The 21,675-nt window shown below is 38.7% G+C and overlaps 1 protein-coding gene across 1 annotated transcript in view; it reads right to left on the reverse strand.

Annotated features, from left to right (window-relative positions):
* Positions 1 to 21,675, reverse strand: part of HERC1 (HECT and RLD domain containing E3 ubiquitin protein ligase family member 1) — a 69,867-nt gene that overhangs the window by 35,693 nt on the left and 12,499 nt on the right. Inside the window, exons 13-32 of the mRNA XM_031055911.1 lie at positions 21,023 to 21,244; positions 20,108 to 20,260; positions 19,799 to 19,931; positions 19,090 to 19,281; positions 18,372 to 18,593; positions 17,321 to 17,494; positions 15,970 to 16,084; positions 15,755 to 15,875; positions 14,278 to 14,449; positions 12,033 to 12,339; positions 10,853 to 10,973; positions 10,534 to 10,585; positions 4,351 to 4,622; positions 3,824 to 4,039; positions 3,614 to 3,734; positions 2,835 to 3,072; positions 1,755 to 1,948; positions 662 to 817; positions 324 to 430; positions 3 to 92 (exon numbers count right to left, since the gene is read on the reverse strand). Of these exons, the coding sequence (XP_030911771.1) occupies positions 3 to 92; positions 324 to 430; positions 662 to 817; positions 1,755 to 1,948; positions 2,835 to 3,072; positions 3,614 to 3,734; positions 3,824 to 4,039; positions 4,351 to 4,622; positions 10,534 to 10,585; positions 10,853 to 10,973; positions 12,033 to 12,339; positions 14,278 to 14,449; positions 15,755 to 15,875; positions 15,970 to 16,084; positions 17,321 to 17,494; positions 18,372 to 18,593; positions 19,090 to 19,281; positions 19,799 to 19,931; positions 20,108 to 20,260; positions 21,023 to 21,244 (3,378 nt within the window). The remainder of the gene's footprint in view (positions 1 to 2; positions 93 to 323; positions 431 to 661; positions 818 to 1,754; positions 1,949 to 2,834; positions 3,073 to 3,613; positions 3,735 to 3,823; positions 4,040 to 4,350; positions 4,623 to 10,533; positions 10,586 to 10,852; positions 10,974 to 12,032; positions 12,340 to 14,277; positions 14,450 to 15,754; positions 15,876 to 15,969; positions 16,085 to 17,320; positions 17,495 to 18,371; positions 18,594 to 19,089; positions 19,282 to 19,798; positions 19,932 to 20,107; positions 20,261 to 21,022; positions 21,245 to 21,675) is intronic.

Below are 21,675 nucleotides of genomic sequence, written 5' to 3' on the forward strand. Positions count from 1 at the left end.
TCTTTCTCCTTTATTTGAATTGCGTGTTTGGCCTGGGCTATCGGACTCTCCCACATGCAGTCAGACAGAAGTGAGAACAACCGTTCAACAACCTGGGGCATTGGGATACAATTCACATCAATTTAACGCCAACATGAGGACAACAGCAACACTACATTGTTTTACTTTGCTTTGTAGGCATAAACATCAAAACATTTAGTGTTCTTAGATTAACAAGTAACTACACTGAGCCTTGTTTGACTTGGATTTTGAAACCTATGAAACACTTAGCAGTTAAACAGATTTTTGAGGAAATGTGAAAGTTTATAACAAAATAAAAAGACCTGAGCCATCTGATCATCTTCAACGCCAGATTCACATGCAGGTAATACAGCTTCTAGTACATGAAGTGCAAGCAGTCTAGTCCTCAAATTGCCAACCAAGGGAACTCCTGAAGATGGAACAAAGTGTCAATAATCTTAAAATTACTTCAGCTTCAGGCCTGCCCCTCGTTCCATGCCCCCAGTGCCCAGAGTATAACCCCTGTACATCTATACTGCAGTTGGTCTGAATTGTTCACTAGGAACTCACTGTGTAATACATGTTCTAACAGGGCTTAGTTTTTGGAACTGCACTACAGAAATGCAAAGTAACCATGGAACACATTTTGACATGATCATACCTGAGCAACACTTCTGGGAAGCAATGTTAAGAAGGACTTCTGTCCACTTTGGAGATGCCATCTTGGACTGAATTGCTTTTGAAGACACAACTCTACGCAGGAAAACAAGAAAGTCTCCCAGGTGCAATTCTGCTGCATGTTGCTTTCGGAGGGCAGCTAGGAAGTTAAAGCAAAAGTTTTCATTTACAGCCTTAATATTACAACTTGACTAGCAGTCCTGGTTACCAGGAGCAACCTGTTCTGCAGGTAAAAGCACACTGATCAGTTATTACATGGTGGCTGGCTGTTAACCTTAGCTGGATGGGACCCACCAAGCTGCGCTCTCAACTCCTGCTCCTCAGCAAGACACGGAGAGAAAAGAACATTAAACTTTTGTGGGCCAACGTAAGGGAGGGAGACCTCTGTGGGGAGATCTCATATTCTAACTCCTGATTAATTACCTTACTAATTCATTGGACATTGCATTACTTTAAAGTGAAGACAGTTAAAAGCATAAAACAAAAACATATATATACACTTAAAACCAAGCTACAATTAAAAATTCTTCAAAAGCAATTTCCACCAAAATTCAAAATGCTCATTAAGGGATTGTAAGCTATGTGAAGATACCAGTATTTCAGAAAATACTGAAATCTTTTGTTGTGGATTTTCCCATATGACACAGTAGTGTCACCTTCTTGCCATCCACTCAGACTGCAAAACTGCATAATACAAAGCAAAAACAAGAATTTCCTGAATAAAGCTATAGCTATTAATTTAGATAATTAAATTCCTGTTACCACATTTATGAAAAACACTACAACCACCAACTAATTTTTTAAGGAAAACTATATTCTCTTCCTAATTCCAAGCACAATGAAGTAATTCTTACTCTCAGCCTGCTCCTATCCTTGCAGTTTTGTGCATCAATTCTGTGTAAATCTGAACTGAGCACAAAATCATTTGTTGACTTTAATCTAATTTACAGAATTAAAAATGACCCAACAAAAACCAATACACAATAGAGTGGATGAGCACCTCACCATTCAGTGCTTTCTTCTATTATGTTTCCTGGTATTTTAGAATTGTTACAGAAATTATGTAACACAATTACCTCTGAAGTCTCTCTTCTCATTATCCCCATTTGAATCTGCCTTTTTGGATTCCACTTCACCTTCCTCGCCTTCCCCTTCTCCAAAGGAAGCCATCAGCATCACACCAGCTTGTGATAGCAAGTTCTTCAGCTGGCTGCATAATAAATCCAGCAAGGACTGTACCACCTTTGGGCTCAGTTTATCTGCATAGGTTCTGTACACACACAAAAAGAAAATTAAGAGTACTTGAGAGCTAATCTAAGGAATAGTAATTGCAGAAGGTTACTTTTTCCCATCCTCCATTACAGGCTTAAATTCTTTTATTATTTTAACCCCAGTTTTAATACAAATTAAAACAGTCCTAACCTTTGGAGTCAAAGGATAAGTTTTCAGTACTTTCTAGGGTAAAGAGGAACAACTCTTAATTAAACATAATCCCACTGCAATTTCTATATAGAGGGTGCTGTTTGGGTTTAGGGGATTTTTCTGGTGTAGGATTATTGGGCTTTTTTACATAACAGATTTGGCAGGTAGATACAACGTGTTGTACAAAAACTGAAAGGAAGATGCATGTACTGAACATCAAACAATACTCTCACTTCAACTAGACAACACCTTCTCCACTTGTGTTTTCTTTACTGAGTAAGAATAAATATTTAAGTATTGCTAGGCCTTTGCATGCTGTCCCATGGTCCAGCACCATTCCTCAGAAAATTCTTTCATATTCTGGAAAGAAGCACTATGTCCTGCTCCGAGAAACTCTCACATTATCAGTACTGCTTTTACACAGCAACAGAGAGTCTTACCACATCAACTGAACACACCTCCACACAAAGCTGAAGTAGCAAAGTGGGGGTTACTAGAATACAGTGTTTACAGACCACAAAGCTGTGACTATTCAAGTTCAAACACTCTCAAGTGAAATATATTTGTTAGCCTTACATGGATCTTTCCTATGAATAATGTGAATACTCTTCCCCCCTGCCCCCTTCACTTTTATATTTCTGAGCAACATTTACTGTTCTAATGAAAGCTCACACATTTTTCAAGGGTACTGATAAGCTCAGTGATGAAGTTTCCCAAAAGCAAGGGACACTCACCCTGTGGTGATAGCCAAGATCTGCAGCAGTCTCGTGCTGGCTACTTTCAAAGCTGTGCTGAGCTGAGAAATCCCAGTTTTGGGCAGTAGCTGCAGGGGCTGTCCTAACATGGTGTCTGTGCCACACAGCTGGGACAGCACATTTAACAGCCCCGTGGAAATGGCCAAGGAGACATCAACAGGCTGATAGTGCACGCTGAGAGCAAAGACTGTCACCAACAGAAGACGCTGTTGTGCTTCTAAGATTAAAATAAAGTTGTTTTTAATTAATAAGATGTTCAGCCTAAGAATACTAAGACAGAAGATCAGCAAATTATTTTTAAAATATAATTTAATTAATTAAATTTTCAAAGAAAAAGTGAATTTTGTCAGACGCTTTGAAGTAATCTTTCTGATGAACCACTGCACTCTTCTTTAGCTCAATGTAACTTTGTGTCCAAATTGTCCAAGAAAGAGTAGCACACAGATCCAGTTCGTGATTTAATGTTCTGAGGCTAAAACTCAAACCAGAATCTTCTCTCTAAGATAAGAATAACTGGGTGAAATACTTCATTTTGTACTTTTTTCACACTGTTTCTCAAAGTGAAACACCAAAACGACCCAGGTAATAATAGCCACTGGGTTCAACCAACCAACCCAGATTTCTCTTTCAGGAAAAGAAGTCAGATAGGTAATTCAGTGAATTCTGGTCACTAATATCAAAGTCTGCCTTGGAAAACATACAAGGTGTTCCACTGCACATTGGAGAATATCTGGTTTGCAAATCTGCTTTTCACTTACCTATGTGATGCTTATTAGCTTGCAGAGCTCTTTCTAAAGTAGCAGATAATTGCTGGTAAATTTTGTGCACAGCCACCTGGATTTCAATTTGAATACTCCTCTTGGCTGCTCTGATACCATCCTGGGCCAAACAAACAAATAACTATTATAAAAACTGAGACATCTTTATCACTGGGTTATTGAAACAGCAGAAACTGCTGAAGTACCCACCTGATAGTGATGCAATCTTACACTCTCTCCTTTGGCCCCTGCATGGCCTACAGTGCCCAGACCAAAGCAGCCAGCAAGAAACTGGAGTCTAACAGAAGTAAGTAGTGAAGAAGACTGAAATCCTGGTACTTGGCGGCTTCCCATTAATGGCACACAGCCTTTTTCCTCCATTCCTGACAGAAGCACCAAAATCTGATGAAGTGCTTCCAGACGAAGCTAAAAATAAAGGCAGGTAAAAGACAATATTAACTAAGTAGCCAGTACCCTTAGAAATGGAAAGTGGATTATACTGAACTGTAAGCAAAGGTGAATGAGGTCATTGTTTTCTCCCACACATATTTTTTTTTAAAGGGAACACTTTCAGTTTTGTTTTAGTTTGTTTGCATAACGTTCCCAGTTCCAATTAAGATATTTAACAGAAAAGAAGGAAAAATTGAATAGATAGAATGTGGACACTGTTTCAAAAAAAATTCCTAGAATGAGCATAATGTATGAAGAATAAGAAGAGCTGTTATACTGAAAATTACCTCAGCCCTCAACTGCTGCTGCTCCATTGCAATTACTGATGCTTGTGGACTGGTGGACATACTTTCCTCTGGTTCCTTAAATCCCGGGGAGTTTCCAACATCTCCACTTACAAAACTGACAGCATTTTCAATCAAAGTATGAACTCCAAGGGATCTTGAGAGATCAAAATCGGACTCAACAAATGAGTAGGAGGATGTGTATAACCAATCTCTGCTGTGTTTCAGTCGAACCCATGAGTCACTCAGAGATTCCATTTGACTGTGTATTGCTCCTAAAGATACACACAAGGAAGTCTCATCAACTCCAATTCAGGTAACATATCTTGGCAGTAGGTAAAGACTGAGCTGCTGCTACTGACACAGGTGGAAAATGAATATTCATGTTATTTATACCATGCATTAAGCAACTTAGAGCAAAACACTCGATTTAAATTTACAGCAATTTCCCTAAAGAAAAGGCTGTATTTCTTTCAAATGTTCAGCACTATTGTAACAAGCTGCCATGTGAAAAAAAAAAAAACAAAAAGAAGCCACTCAAACTGCTCAGCTTAAAGCTGGAACACTGAATAAAAAATGCTTTGCAGCTAAATGACATAACAGTAGAGAAAAGATTTTCTACCGACATAACTTATGCACTTGAATATTTCCTTTGAGGTTTAAACATATAAAGCAAGAGTGGATTTTAATCAAGCCACGGTGTTTCATAGTTTTGAAAAAGCACAATGTTATTTTGAATGAAATATTTACAGAACTCATGACTGCAGAAGAGAACAGAATTTTTTTTTTAGACTAAAGAGAACTTTGACTCAAGATAGATACATGTTTCTTAAAACACTATCTAGAATAAGGGTTAGATCTCTGCTATCCGGCAGTTTCACAAGTCTGTTTTCAAGTATTTCCTATCATCAGTATGTCATTACCTGAAACTTTACTACCACTAATAAATGGACTTCTTCAAATGAGCATCAGTCACCATTCTGCAGCACTGGAATTTATCACCATAGGTTTGATCCAATTTCCAAGAGAGTTTTGCTAGAACTCTCTCCCTGGCACAAATGAGTGCCATGCCACTCAAGCCGTAACTTCATTAGGAGTCAATTGGTAAGCATCAGTCAGTATTTTCCTCCTTTTGTAAGTGCTGTTTGCCCACTTGGAGCCAGGCAAAGTATTACAAGAGGGCACACCCTGCTCAGAAGAACTTCCCATCTGTACAGAGAGACAGTGTCTGGAGACCTCTGTGGAAACCTAAACTGTGTTTACACTCGCTTTGAAATTTTAGTTTGAATAATTTACATAACGTACAAAAAATGTTTAAATATTTATCTACCTTGTCTACAGTAAGTTATAATTTGGAGAATCACAACCTGCTCACAGTACTCGTAGAAATCTGTATTACTTCAGTTTTAAACATCTTTCTCAGGGTATCAGCTTCAAACATTATTAAACATAGCCATTTTCAGAGAAAAGTCACACAAAGTCATAGGAATTCATCTGTCCAAAGCTTGCTTTCAACAGTAAACCTGATTTCCAATGGTAACTGCCAGATCCAAATTACAGGGCCTCCTTTAAATGCTGCCTCCCTACAGCAGCTGCTCACAGGAACAAGCAAAGACAAACACAGCAGTTTTGAACTTGGGCTAACTTTCCTAGCAAGCTACATAACTTTTTACTGAAGTAAAGGCAAAATGCTGTTACTCTGCCAATGAGTCAGCACGTGCAGGTCACAATTTGCACCTTCATGCAATTTACAAATTCAAAATCCTGTGAACTTTGCTTCTCTTTTGTCAACCAGGTTACCTTCACTTAGTTGTCAAAAATTTAATTGTCAGGGCTAGGAATGATGAAAACCTCTTCACATCCCATTCTGTTTTCAGTAAATAGTGTCAACGTGCATTTCCATAGTATTCCTTACTAAGCAGACAGTTATGGCTTCAGGAAGAGCCGTCACAGTACTTAGGTCATATAGACTCAAGTTTATTTTGGATAATGCAAAGATCATGTTCAAACACTTCTTTTCAAAGTGCAATCTAATTTCCTAATCTCTGCTGCTTTACATAACACAGTAAGACTACATGGTTTACAGAGAACAACCTATTTTATCACCTTTACTGTGAAAAAATGTAAAGAAATTCTGTTACTCAATTTTACAATTGACACCTGGCAATAATATTAAAAAAAAAAAAGATCACCTTTACTCTAATTTTAACATCAATTGTTAGAATAGTTGCTTTAAAGCTTTTTTTTAAAATCTAAGTTACATGGGGAAGTGGCTGGTGAGAAACATAAGTAAGCCAGAACAGAACAAACAGGTGCTAAAACATTCGGTTTTATGTAGGAAGCAGTTTCCTGGCAAGTGCATGGTGAACAGAGCCCAGGGGAGAGGATAAATGAAGCCTCAGATTGCTTACAGGAAGCACAGCCAAACCATTTCCTAGTCCACAAAACCTTGCCTACAGAGCAACAGCTCTTTCCAAAAGCCCCACAAGCCCTCCAGCCTTTGTACAGCAGGAGAGCTCTAAGCACCCCACAGTGACTTCAGCTTCCTCCCCTCCACCTGCCCCACACTGCACTATGCCACAGCACAGAATCAAAGCATTTGTCAAGAAACAAAAGCCAATTCCAGTGGCTTAAATCATAAGCTAAAGGAAATCTTTAATAGGTTTACAGAACCTCAGAAGAAAATTTAGTTTTGATAGGCAACAAACCTTTTTAAGAAGCCCAACCACATATTAATAAAACCCTAAATTATTTCATATTTGAAGAAACTATGACATCTTAGCTAATTGTTTTAGTACAAAATGCAGGAATGTTTAAATATAAAACCAATGTAAAATATTTCGTATTTGGAGAAAAGTGCAATGATTACGAGTTACAGATTAAATGTAGAACAATAGAAGTTTTAATTGAAAGGAGAGTGTTTAAACACAAATATCAAAAATCAAAGGAGAATACTCCAGACCTAAAGATGTTTAACCATTAGGGCACAGAGTAAATTCTTCCCTCTTGAACATACTACATATCAGCAGAATAATCAAATATGTGACTACATTGGAGCTCAGCTTGATTCTGTGCAACATCAATCACACAGAATTGATTGCAGTACAGCACTTCCAGAAGCCTGCACAATCACATGAACAGAGCTGCACAGATGAATAAACCTGAAGCTTACAGTAAAACAGGAACTTTACTTGTCCTTATAAGCCAGCTTGTAATAATGAGCTTTCTAAATGAATGTGGCACAGCTGCAATGCACACTTTATAGAACAAAGGAAGCTATGTAGGGAAGCTATAGAGACAAAAAATAAACATGCCATCAGTTACTTGCTTGAAGCTCTTCTTTTTTCTGGGGCTCAACTGGCCAAAAAGGAGTAAATACACTACACCACACAAGAAGCAGAAGACAAAAGCACACATTTGAAACAGAAGGTAACATACTCATAAAATCTCTGCCTCATATTATTGTGACTTAAACAATCAGTCTCATCTGAATTAATACAATATACCAAGCAGCAAGGCATGTGGAAAAAATATTTACTCTTGTTTGGCAGGAATATAGCCTAGATATCAATCTTACTAAATTCTTCACCTTTAAGGAAAAAAGACATAATCCCCTGTAGCACAGCTGTATGCACTCATGTTGGCTTGTAGGTTCAAGTCCCTTCCTTAAGCATTATTTGTCAGTTTTCAAAGGCAGAATTCATTACTACAGGTACACTAAAATATTTCAATTCCATTTGGATATCAGTTAAGTTGCTGCTTTTTTTGGAGTACCCCAGCTGTGTTAGTAAGGCACAGCAGTAGACACAAGTACACTGAAATTCACTGAGTTAAGTTGCAGACGATAAAAAGCCAAGAGTGGAGGACTCTGACTGATCTGTAGCTGTTTGTGACTGCCCTGCTGGCTGTGCTTTCCTTACTGCTGTGCACAAAACACGGTGTACAGCACCTCACAGGCACGGTACACAACAGGTACAACATCTGCAGGCACACTCTCTGGATCTGCAAAACTGAAAAAATAATCTAAGCAACAGAAAAACCAAAGGGCTTAGATATAAGGGGAAAAGTGCAATGTGCTGCTCATTATCCCTTACTGCAAAATTACTCAAAAATACTTTTTCTGTATGTATGGAAGGAAAAGTTTACTAATAAAGAAATAACTGAATAATAGCAGGGAACAAGATACTCAAAGGATCCTCAGGCTGAAGCAGGAATAGCCCAGTTCTCTTTCTGAATAGACAGAATAATTTGAGAAGGAAATTAGAATAAAGATTGGACTGAGTGGCTATGATGTTAATGAAGTTAAAAGAGAATGCTTTTCCTTCCATACTCATCGAAACGACCACAGGAACTCATAGTATTATCTCCTTCATTAGTCACAGCACACCGCAAGAATAAAGATAAAACTGAAGGGGAGTCACCAAACATCCACAGCTGCCACTGCACTGTGCTGGCCACATGACAAGGGGTGGACAATCCAAAAAAGCTGCAAGTTACACCCTCACCAAACACTGGGACATGCTTCAGCTCTGGGAGATAACTAGGATTCACAAAACAGACGTGTCACAAGACACAAGAGACCATAAAAAGCACTGAGCTGAACAGCCCATCCATTTATCACACAAGTATTTGTAGATCTTTTCCTGACCTTGACAGATGTACGAGGAATGTTTTCCTACAGGTGCATTCTCTGCACCTGCATTCTCTGACTCTGGCACTGGTTATCAACCGAAATTGGCACATGTATCACCCAGCACAAGCAGACAAGCTTGCATTACTGTGTGCTAATTCCCAAGGAAATCTTCCAGTACCAAAACAGTGGCATCGCTACATGTTGTGACAGTGTTCAGTTTGCAAATGAGCTGTCTGAGTGTTTTTTTAGGTTCTGGACAGATTCACTATATTTACCTGTTTCTTCTCAGTGTTCAGACCTGGTAGAGAATCTTCCTGCTGTAATAAAAGTTTTGATGAAGTCTACTCTTGCACTATTCCTCACTTCCTGAGGCTTGTGATGAAATAACATTGGCCTAAGCAACAGAGTCCAGGAACCATAATTCATAAGACATATTGTACCTGAGACCTAATCCAAGAATACTTCCTAGGCTACTCTTAGGACACAGAGGATATCAAGTACAGAGTTCTGTGTCAGAGTAACCGCAAAGCTAAAAATGCCAACTTCAAAGAATGTTCTGCAGATCAGGGGTTGACAGAGGCCTTCTGCTAGATCTTCTAACCCTGAGAATGCCATGATACATCTGCTGTCACAGTAAAAGCAGCTCTAGTGCATTTCTTTATTTGCTCAACTGATTCAACTGATTATGCATGGACAAGGCATCACTTTCCACATTAAATATTGAAATCTAATGAGTGTTGCCACTGATAATACCCTTTGCAATTCCAAAAGACTTTCAAAGGCATGAAACCTCTGAGTATTCTGCTCAACGATTAAGCCTTTTAAACCAGAATTCTTACCTTACCCAACAGTATTGAGGCTTCTTTTACTGAGGAATATCATAACTCAACCTCATTCCTGTTTGCACAGTCCCATGCTTTTTACAGATACAGCAGACCTGAGTCGTGATTCTCAGGAAGATTCTGCATCATCCAGATGGCAGTGGGACTTTTTAGTCCCTCCACCACCTTCTATCAGGGAGCTCATTGAGATCCCCCAGTATGAAGCAGTAACAAAGAGCAATAGAAAACGTGGCTGCTTGGTTCTGTAGATGTGCTGGTGTTCAAAGGTTGCAAAGTAAAGCAGTATCTTCTGAATACAAGCTCTCCAGGTTCAAGCACATTTTATGGTAAAAGCTTGTTGTTAGCACAAGAATGGAACATTCCACATAAGCTTCTCTCACAATTTTTTATTCCTGAAGTCAAATGAGTGAAAACAGAATGCAGATTTCTGACTCATTTAACAGAAAACCTCACCTGTTTCAAAAGAGCATTACAATTGCAGAAACCAGAATGAAGAGTAATAACCAAGGAAATATTATAACCAAGCCACAAAGCAAGAGAAGTTCACACAACACAGAGTGGGTAACAGTTATTTTAAATGCTATTTTTAAATGCTCACTTTTAACACCTGCTATGTAATTATAAACTGTATGCAATTGCAAACATAGTTTAACTTAAGACACTCCTAACATTTATCAGGTTAGTATTCACTATGTAAACAAGAGAACTTACCCCTCTTTCTATGTGATGCTGCCAAATCCAAATCAACATTTCGTCTTCCGCTCTAAATTAAAAGAATAATAAAAGCCTCATTTCCTCAGGTGATCATATGTGGTGCATAATATTAGAGTAATTACATTTCATCCCTCACCATAAAAGTGAGACAGTTGACAGAGCTAAAAGATTTTCAAATTTTTTTTACCTTTAGGGCTTCCTCTTAACAATGATGAATTAAGGTACCGAAACACAGAGCTAAACAAATGTTTCAGATGTACTTCCCATCCAAACATTCTATTGACAATCCTTAAATACATCATACTGGTTTACTTACCAGTGAATAACCTTCCTCATCTGATTCTGGCTGTGACAAATCAGATTCACTTCTTGACTTCATCAGTCTGTAGCTTGAGTTTGCATGGATTGAGCGACTTTCTGCTGTAAGACTTTCACTCCTGCTTCAGGTGCACACATACAGAGAAAAAAAAATGCTGATATTACACAAAGGTAAGATAGCCAAATTTAGCAGCTGCCACAATTTTATTTGGGAGGAGACTATCACAGAACATCACAAGACCACATTAAAGAGGAAAAGAGTGGTCTGATGACTTCAGTTATATTTTATAAGGGTATTAGTAAATTCTGTTACTTCTTAACAGCCTTACTGGTCAAGTGAGCAAATGTCAACCTCAAATGAGTGATTGCTCTAGAGCCTTCGTAAGTATTACACAGAGTAACAGAAACATTCTGAGAGGACAAGAAACAGAGACAGAGTAAGTGGGTGAAAAAGCACTGAACTTATAAAAAACCCACCCAAAAAATGCATCCTAAAGTTGATATGCTGGAGATGAAAGCCACTTTCACAATGACAGAGGCAGCCACCTGTGCTTTAGGGACTAGATTTCCAAAAAGAGGCAAAAAGAATAAAAGGGTACTGAATATATATAATTTTCCTCCTCAATATCTTAATATCTTTCCCATCAATATCTTAATTTAAAATATCAAAACGGGACACCTAACAACAAGTCTTATCCTTGCCTATGATAGGAATATCTGTAAAAATCAATCATGAACAACCCTTCTGTCATAATAGGCTTTGAATCTTTTGTTTTAAACATACACAGTTGGTTTTTTTTAACACTACTATATAGGACATTGGTATGGTTCAAAAACCACAAATATGGTAAAAAAAAATCCAAACACAAAAAAAATGAACAATTTTTCAAAGTACCTCATGCAGTCTGTACACTTGGTGATCTGAACTACTTACCACTAAGCTCAACTTTGAAACTTAAATAGGATACACACAGAATAAAACCCTTCAGGTTTAGTTAGCATGGCCAAGAAAAATTGAGAAAAATCACTCTTTTCAACAGAAGCATAACACTGCTCTCAGCAGTAACTTTCTTCTAAATAAAACAGCAATAATGCTCAGAGGAAAACTGGGGTTGTATAATCAATTCTAATGGGAGTAGAGAAGAGTTAACCATGGTGTAAGAGTCAGCAAAGCCCACCTGGTCATGAGCCCAATGCCCTCTGGAGCAGCAGAGGGAGGCTGCTGGAGCTGCCCATCCTCCCTTCGCTTCTGCAGCTCCTCGATGGCAGGGCTCACGCCCAAGATCAGCAAGGCACATCTGTGGATCACAGAGTTGCAGGCAGCAGTGTACACATCCTGCCCTTCTGTCAGATCAGTGCTGATCCTTCGTTCCTGCTGGGATTGAGCAGGTGGATCATCAACTCTAGTCCCTGTCCCCGTGCTCATCCTATCTCGATCCCGACTGCGAGCTACTTCACGGGCTGATAGGAAACACTGAAATATTTCTGTAATATGCAACACAAAAAGAAAGTCTTAGCTTCTAGACAAAGCCACAGAGAATAAAATATTCATCTACATCTTGGGCCAAGAACTGCCCCACTATAAAGAACAACTAATGTTTTTCTAACAGTAAAAGAATACAATGCTAATAGAGTGCCATAAAAGAAGTCATGCAAACAAGTTAAATGAAGCATTTATACAATGTTAACTTTACAATGAAGGACAATGCACTTTGACAGAACACCAAAACTCTTTCAGCATCTTACAGCAACCCAACTCATGTTTCAATAGTATCAAAGAGAAAGATTATTTCACGTTTGCCTTTCAGCAGATGTATATAAAATAATGCTTCTGTAAATCTGTACTGTAGACTTCAGAATATCTCCAATTTGACACTGGAACAGTTTCAGGCTTTTATTAGCTTTGGGCAGGACAATGAAGACCCTATCAAAATTCTTAGCCTACATTTTACTTAATTCTGCTGTAGTCTTAAGGGTCAGGTTCTTCTAAAGAGTATGTGTGAGAGCCCTCTTCATCTATGTCCAAAGAACTAAAGTTCTCTTGGTTTAATCACTTTAAAGATTCAGATCCCCTTTGGAAAGGCAAAGGTAAAACCAAATACTTCCTTCACTGATATGAATAGAACTCCACATGCCAGGTTCAGCATCCCTTAGGAACACAAGTGAGAGAGTCATCATCTTCCTACTTATCTGTGCATGTAAGACTATTGTCTGTCTGAATGTTTCTGGATACATTTCCTTTATTGTACCCAGAAGCCTTGCCCAGGTGGAATTTGAGATCTCTGAGCATTTGCCCAGAAGAACTGCAAATCAAGCAGCCAAACATACTGCCTGTACTGAGCAGGTGATGTGTAAGTCTTTTAGAACCACAAATCAGCTCATGGATGTGCACTTCAGCTCCACTGCACTCCATGGAATGACACATTCTATAAAACTGAAGGTGTAACATACATTTTGGTCAATAAGGTCCCAAAGAGAAATGGGAGTGGAAGGCCTAATGGGAAACTGTCAGCAGAATAGGAGATGACAGCAGAGACAGGAAAAAGATGAACATTTTAGCAGTATCCATATGAACAATACTTGGAAAAGAAAATTGTGCAGCAATGGAAAATATTTCAAGTCAGCCAATTTCATTTTTTAAGCTACATGCATCCTACAGAAATGTTCCAAGGCTAACACAAATGCTGTCTTGGACAACACTCAGTTCACACAGAGAGAAAAAAACAACCTTGTGTGACTGTCTGTTGCTTTACTGAAACTGAAAAAATTAAGGATTAACTACCTCATCAAGCTGGACTACAAACCCCAATCAGTGTAACAGTTTGATAAATTCACCTTCTTCAAGCTATCTTCTGAAGATTAAACAAGATGTTCACAAAGTGCAGGAGAAAATATGGCAAATACTGTTAAAAATACCAAACTCAGACTGAAATCTCCACATTTTTAAGAGCAGAGATATTCAAAGATACAAGTGAATTCCAACACAGTCCACTATTATCAAAAGTTTGGTTTCCAAACTTCAGAATAACATTACCCTTCAAAGCATAAAACAACAACACATAAAGACACATCCAAAATTCTGTATCTAAATACTGATGAAAACTCAGAGATCTAATGCCAAGAACTTCAGAGAAAACAGGATGAAACCAAGTATTTTGGAGACAGTGCATACAGAAGTGCTGGTATACATCATATGCCCTGAATTGCAGTGAACTCTCTTAGTATTCACATTCCTTTGTATCTAAAAACTTACCTGCACTATAAAAAACACTACATCATTGTATAAAAATAAACCTCTCAAAACGTTTATGCAGACAGATCTTTCATAAACTTTTAAATAATTTTTCAGTTTTACCTCAGAGTGAAGAAGACACTGTCCTTCCAAAGGACATGGCATTATTTACATACATAACCAGTACTTACTCCCAGCTGTCATAACTTCATGTTCTCTTTCCTCCTCTTCATCTTCTTGTTCTGGGTGTCCTTCCTCCCTGTCACGTTCTGCCTGCTCCTCCATTTCTGCTTCTTCATCAATTGTACGAGTAAAAGAATGTTCTTGAGTATCAACATCAGCAGATTCTTGGTTATCTAGCATCTTGATTAAAAAAATTACACACATGAAGTGAAATTCTCACCAAAATGAAAGATGAATGTACAAGGATACAGGCATTGATACTGTGTGAAATATACAACGAAGACAGTTGTTTACATTCAAGGTTTTAAATAGTTAAGTTGGAAAATTTAATTTTCCTTTTGTAACTGTGACTCAGATTATCTGCAGACAAATGTCTCCTTGTAATGCTTACTTACCCTCTACAGTCAAACTTTTGACACTTCAGCACCAAGGCCCTTAGAAACCATAAGCCTGGGTACACTGTGTAAAAGCAAACCAGGTACTTTTTCCCAATGTCATTAAATCTAAAGCAACAAATCTACTGCATATATCAGATTTGCTGTATTGCATCTTTAAGTTTGAGGATTTCTGGGAATAACAGAACTTATTGCATGCACACCCAATGCTTTCAAAGTGCTGAGCCTCTTGCAAATATGTTAAACCCCTACCCTGAGAAAGGAAGTGAGCAAGATACACACATCCCTATAATATTAACCAAAAGTAGGAGACATACCTACACTATCTTTAAGAGCACCACTAATGCTTTACAATACAGCTAAAAAGCCTCTTAATCCTGATGCTGCACGAGAATTTTGTTCATTAAAAATATCTTGCTTGTAGATTGTAAACCACAATTAAAAATCCTATCAGAGAAACCTGCTTTAAGGACTACTTTGTACCGCCAAACAGGTCCCAGCCCTGTAATTCACTGAACACCTTCATCATTAATGCTGATCTGGCTTAAAAAAGTTTTTCAGAAGTTTCCAGTTTCAGGCCCAGTGCTCTCATATCAGACATTCACACAGGACTGACAAGGACAAGTTGCCCTAAAGTAATGCTAGGACTAAGAAGATAATGTGGCCATGGAGGAAGGAAGAAGGGGTAGGCAAGGAAAGGGAAAAGAGAGGTTCAGAGATCAGAGGCCCAGATAATGCAGCTGGATTCAGGAATGGAAGCCAGACAAAGTTGTGGCCTGCCCAACATAGCTGAGCTATCTCCAGCTAAACTGTAGGGCTTCTGTGGCCCAGCCAGAAGAAGAGGGAAGAGGGAAAACCAGGCTCGAGGCTGGGCTTGGGTCAAATGATGCCAACCAATCATTTCCTTTAACTGAATTAATATCACATACTCCAGATTAATGGATTCCCAATTATACCCTGCCCATTTTCATTTGGAAACTCGTGAAGGTTTTACAGCAGGATAGAAAAAAATACTGGCAATTATGTAATATTTTCTAAATAGCCAGTAAAGCCAGAAGAACTGCAAAGAGATGTACTTTGAGAGCCTTACCCATCTGTCTCTGGAGGATGACCTGGTCTGAATAAGCTCCATGTTCTTGCAGGCAAGCAAGCGACTCCGAACTTTATATACACAGCGGTAAACTTCTGCCAAGGCCTTACCAGGCTGGTACCTACAGAAAACCACATCCAAGCCAGAAAAAAATCACACAAACTTCCTTTCAAAAAGTCAAGCTGAACTTTTAATAGCAGCTTTGAGTTACTTGCCTGCTCTCACCACAAGCTTGACTGAGTAAACTGGTATGTTTCAGAAGAGCTGCAAGGACAAATCTGGACACAGTGTCTAGGAGGGATTCATTACTTAAAGTTGCAGTATCCCAATCTGAAAAGAGAAATGATTTATCAAAATTGGCTACCATTCCCAAAAAACAGAAATACTTGTTTTTTTCAATGTTGTATTCAATATCTTCAGCCATTTAATTTTTTTTTTTAAGGAACTGACTTTTTAATTTGAAAAAAGTTTCCCCCACATTAAAAAGAGCCAGTATGAATATAATATTGCTCCACTATGACGTAACTGAACTGCCAGGCAAACCTTCACAAAGCACCACAATTCTCCATGGGGAAATAAAAAATTACTGTCCCTCATGTTTACAAATAAGTTCATAGTATACTTTTGTGTTAAATATTATCTATAAATCCTTGTGAACAGCTGTAGAAATGATAAAACGTAGCTGGTCATAGGAAAGTCTAGTCTAAAACACCTGCTCCTCAGCAAGCTCCACGGCACTGCCTGTGACACTCTACTAACATCAGCATACAACTTTCAGTCAGCTGAACAGGGCAGACCCATATCAACTTCTAAGGAACCCAGTTCCACAGCCTGATTGTACAGATCAGCCCACTCGACTCAGATTTTGCAAGTAGACAACCAGCACTGTTTTTACTGAAATTCCCACTTCTGTGGAATCCTGTAACAGAAGTCCCTGTGTTGTTCTCCACAGGCACACAATACCATTTTCTCTTTTCTCCATCTGGTTCAGCTTGGCCAGAGCTACAGAAAATTATTTCTGGATACAGCAGTTACAGTACAACTACAATGCTCAGTGGATCTCAATAAAAGGAACCTGGAAAGACTGAGCAGGAAATCCACATTACAGGCAATAAGCATGAAAAACTATTACTACTGTAGGACCAGCCTCCCAGAGACTTGAAAAACAAAAGCTGACTTACCCCTTCATTCCATTCCTAAAATATTTTGCAAGTTATTTTGCCTTCCCCCATCTCATCCCCTTTAATTTTTCTTTCTAATTGCAAGTTTTACCCTGCTCTACTCAGAAAATAGAAAAAACCAACAACTGAGTAAGCAAACAAGAGCTTCTTCTTACCAGTTCAGAGGGAAAACAACACTGAGCTACATGTTTGGCAAGCACTGAAATCAGTGTCAAAAGTAAGTAACAGGAAAAGCAAAAGGAAGAGCACGGAACATAATAGTAAATTAAGTTTATCATGTTGTAGAATTAAAAATCGCTGCCAGAGAAAATGCAGGATTATGCTAGGAGTGTAGCTGGAGCACTTAACTTGCTTTCAACATACACAGGTATTTTCAACACCTTACCTTTACTGACAGCATAGTCCTGCATACTGATCCACAGGCTCCTTGCTGGCTCTTTTGTACAGCCCAAGGCCAAATCAACATAGACTGCGATCTCCGGTCTCAGCTTATAATCAAAGGGCTTCTGCTCCTCATTTCCAGACAGGGCTACTTCTAACAAGGAGCTCATGCATTTATCTAACAGAAGGGAAATACCAAAGAAATTAAACTCTGCAAATGTTGAGGATTAGACACACCTATCTAACAGCATTTAAACCACCTCTGACCTTCCTCTTAGTTTAAAAAAAAGAAAAAAATCAAGACATGTCATTATCCTTCCACAAATTCACCTTACATAGGGAAGTGACTTAAAAGACAATTTATATAAAACCTATGAAGATTTAAAAGCATCATCCAGCTCTTCTTCAAGAATTCTTCGTAAATCTGTATCATTATTTCTACCTGAACTGCACAGCTATGCACTTGCAAGCTGCCTGGACCCATTTTAAAACACTCTTTTTAAGTCTTGAAGTGGCCTACTCAGAACCAGAGGGAGGAGGAGATGTGAACTGAGAGGAGCAGGGTGCAAAGAAGCAAGTGCCCCATTCAGATAGGAAGGGATGACTGGAACACCACTGCTGAGTTGTCGATAATTCTGGTGGATCATAAAGAATGAAGTTTGCTATTAATAGTATTGTTTCTAATTAATTAAGAAATCATTTTGCAAGTAAAATAAAACAGATTTTTCCAATAATTAATATGAAAAATTAAGTTCCTGGAGTGTCAGTTAAATGCTGAGCATCTAAGAGTAAAACATTTCCAATTAACTGTGTGAAGTCTGTAGCCTTCCACTGAGAAATTGCCATTTTTTTCTCCAGAATGCATTTCCAAGACTCTTTATAAATGACATCATAACCTTAAATACCATTTTGGAACTTTCTGTATTACTACACAAATAGACAAGAATGCTGAAAGACAAACCTTTAGTACAGGGACTTATTCAAACATCATCAGAAATTTCACACCTGAACACATATTTACACTGACCATTAGGCACTGGCACTGAACAGCTCACCTAAATGAGGAATATCCATCTCCACTCCATCGCTGAACAGCGGGGTTTTGAGCCAGTAGGCCGTGTCCTGCTCCTCAGGGGACACTGGAGGGCCCTGCAGCATCCCCCCCAGGCAGCGCCCGATGAGCAGGGCCACCGTCCTCTCCAGGTCCCCCAGCCACACCCAGGACTGGGCAGGCTGTGGCAGGGGCACACCCGCAGGGTCGATGAGCTCAGGGCCACCTGCAAGCATTCAGTGCCAGGTTAGTCACCCATGCCCAGGTGTCACAAACAATTCCAAAATCCCCACGCTAATGGCAGATCTTGTTAATGTTTCCCAGTTAATCGCAGATTTGCCCCTCAATCAGCAACCTTTCAACTGAAGAAACAGCAGCTAGGACAAACAGATTGCTGAACACTGGAACTACAGCACAGCAGAGGCCACCACCATTCATGGCACAGCTGTTCATGAAGTAAAGGCTCTTTTAAACTCTGCCCAAAAACTTGCTTTGTCTAATACACGCTTCTCTGTATTCTGATAAACAAGTATAGATTAAGGATACAACTGGAAACAGCACTCAGAGCAGAAAAAAGTACTTCACAGCAAGGGATATTAATACATAAAGGAAACTGAAAATGAGATGGAGCAGTTTTAAAAAAAAAGGGAGAGCTAAATTCCACTAGAATAGATGCCATTGTTTATTTTTCAGATAAAAAGCATGTTTGTTATTACACTTACCATGAAGAGGCCATTGCAATTCCTGATCTTCCAAAAGGGCTGCAGCAGGCAAGAGTCTGTTGAGACGATCTAAAGGTGGCAGCAGATCCAGCAGGTAACTCAGCAAAGGCCGGGCTACTGACACTGGCAGCAGCAACAGTGAGTTGACAATCTGGGAGAGCATACTGCCAGCAGCTGATACATAAATCACATCTGCAGAGAAAAAACCAAACCTGAATTAATTATGGTTATGGAATTATGTAAGCACAATTTTAAAAGTCAAAGAACTGCACCTCAGCTATCTCAGAATGTCTTAAACAATAAAGGTTGAATTGATGGGTTTGTTTAATTATCAATCTCTTATTTTAGTTAAACACTTCTCAGTAGTCACAACAACTGTACTTCTAAAAAGAGAAATCTACAGCTAATGAAACTGAAACAATAATGCACATTCTGTATTCTGTTCACCTTCACATTCTGGAGTGAAGTTGAACAGAACGGAGAACTCGCATTCTCCAACCTGTGCTTTTCCTGCATACAAAATGTCCTATCAAAAACATGACCCAGCCATTCCTGGGTAGATACCTCATCTCCTCCTTTGGGGGAACCTTGGGATGCCTAACTTATGCAGATATAGGAAAAATAAGGGATTTTTTTAATTCAAACCTAACCAAAAACAGTGACTGAAGTTTATAGAGCCACCATTACTGATTTTTCCATGGACAGTTACCTCTCAGTTTTTCCCCAACACTACCATTCCAAGAGCTTTCCTTAAGCAGTGTTGCAGAACGGGAATAGATATCTGTAGCATGAGGCAATAAAAGCTGAAGGTGCTTGTGAAGCAGTGCCACACTGCTGGAATTCTAGAAGGAAACAAACATGAGAATAATTCTGTAAATACATATAAGGGGTTCACTATTTAAAGCACTTCAGCTTTCAAATACTCAGAAGATTTTCAAAAGGAACCTTACAAAATTCTGATACTTATGAATACCAATTTTTTTTTTCTCTCCTAAATGGTAAAAATAAGGATACGCACCTCAGTAACACTGTTGATGTGGCAATAAGCCAGCAATTGTTTCTGTAGGGAACATAAAAGCTCATGCAAATGAGCAGGTTGGCTGTTTTCTGAGGATGATGTACCTAGTAGAAATTTATCACTGTTTTTTTCCAGCTCTCCGAAGGCTTGGTCCTATTAAGACAAAAGCAGGAAAAAGATAACAATTAATTCTGCTTCAAGTACTATAATACTTTATTATCACCTAAAAAGAAGCATTTTCATCCACCTTGCTGACTGAAGGAGGTCTAGAGAGAAGAACAAAACACTGCCAATCCTGTGCTGAGGAGCTCCACACTATGCCAAGAAGTCCAAAACTCTGATTCCTTCTCACTGTTGAATTCAACTGGCTGATTGACTAAAAAGCTGAGTCAGTGATTTGCTCCCATGCTCCCCTACACTTTCTAAGAACAACAAGCTGGCTGACACACTGTGTTCAGTAAGACGTGTACTTGCTGCTCTATTACAAGGTAGTTACCACCATAGTGAAGTTAATGAAATAGATTAATGCTCCTGGTGTCTGTTTATTGTTCCCTGGTGGCTGAGATTATACTGGCAAAAACACTGTGTATAAACTATTTACATCTTGTGTTATGTTTTCTCTTCCAGAAAAATCTGAAACCAAAGCAAGAGCAATAAAATAGTCTGACATGAAACCAGCTGCACTTACATAAGTCACCTTGAACAATAAATACCACTAGAGCAATATCAGAACCCTATTGTTAGAGATGATTTAACTGGCTTTAGTCCACTTAAGGACACATACGTGTGCCAGTGCTACTTCAGATAAACAAAATTAGCACCATTTCCTTAAGATGAGGGGGGAAATATTAATCTTTAAAAATCAAAAATCAATTATAATTTAAAAAGAAAAATTATTATGAAGCCTGTACATACTGTATAAAATCCCAAGTTTCTTAGAAGAGTCTTCATTAAGATTTCAGCTAGATGAGTGTCTGGATGACTGCTCTGGACAGCATATGTTTGATCAGAGAGGTTTCCATAGCTGATGCACATCGAGGCAGTTTCTGTGGTATCAGATGGGGAGCTGTAGCCAAGCAGGGAAGCTACATGGGTGTGATCCTGCAAGCTTGTCAGAATGATGTCCAACTGCATTCTCTAAACAAGAATGTTTAGACACAAAAATTACTCTTCGTTAGTAAAGATAAAATAATGAGCTAAGAAGAAAAAAGGCATTAGTCACAGTTACCCAATAAAAATCTTCTAATGGGACACAGAAATAAGCTGGAAGCCTTTACCAAAAATTCCAGGTTTTCATGAAGATTTGTACTACTAGGAATGGATAAATATACTGAATTGCATTGACCATACCTAGGAAAAATCTGAGATTAAGAGAGACAGAAACCAGACTGTCCACATGGTGGGCAATGAGTGTAAGACACTGAACCAAACACTTTCTCCAGTATTTCCTGGAGAAATCTGACCATCTCGGAAGACGGGTGTGAGACACACAATTTCTCTACACTGTACATAGGAAAAAGGGTACAAAAATGAACCTTGCAGTCATCTTTGCAAAGTGGGTGAAATCC

The sequence above is a fragment of the Geospiza fortis genome, unplaced genomic scaffold (assembly GCF_000277835.1).
Source record: "Geospiza fortis unplaced genomic scaffold, GeoFor_1.0 scaffold171, whole genome shotgun sequence".
In the NCBI taxonomy this organism is placed as follows: Eukaryota; Metazoa; Chordata; class Aves; order Passeriformes; family Thraupidae; genus Geospiza; species Geospiza fortis.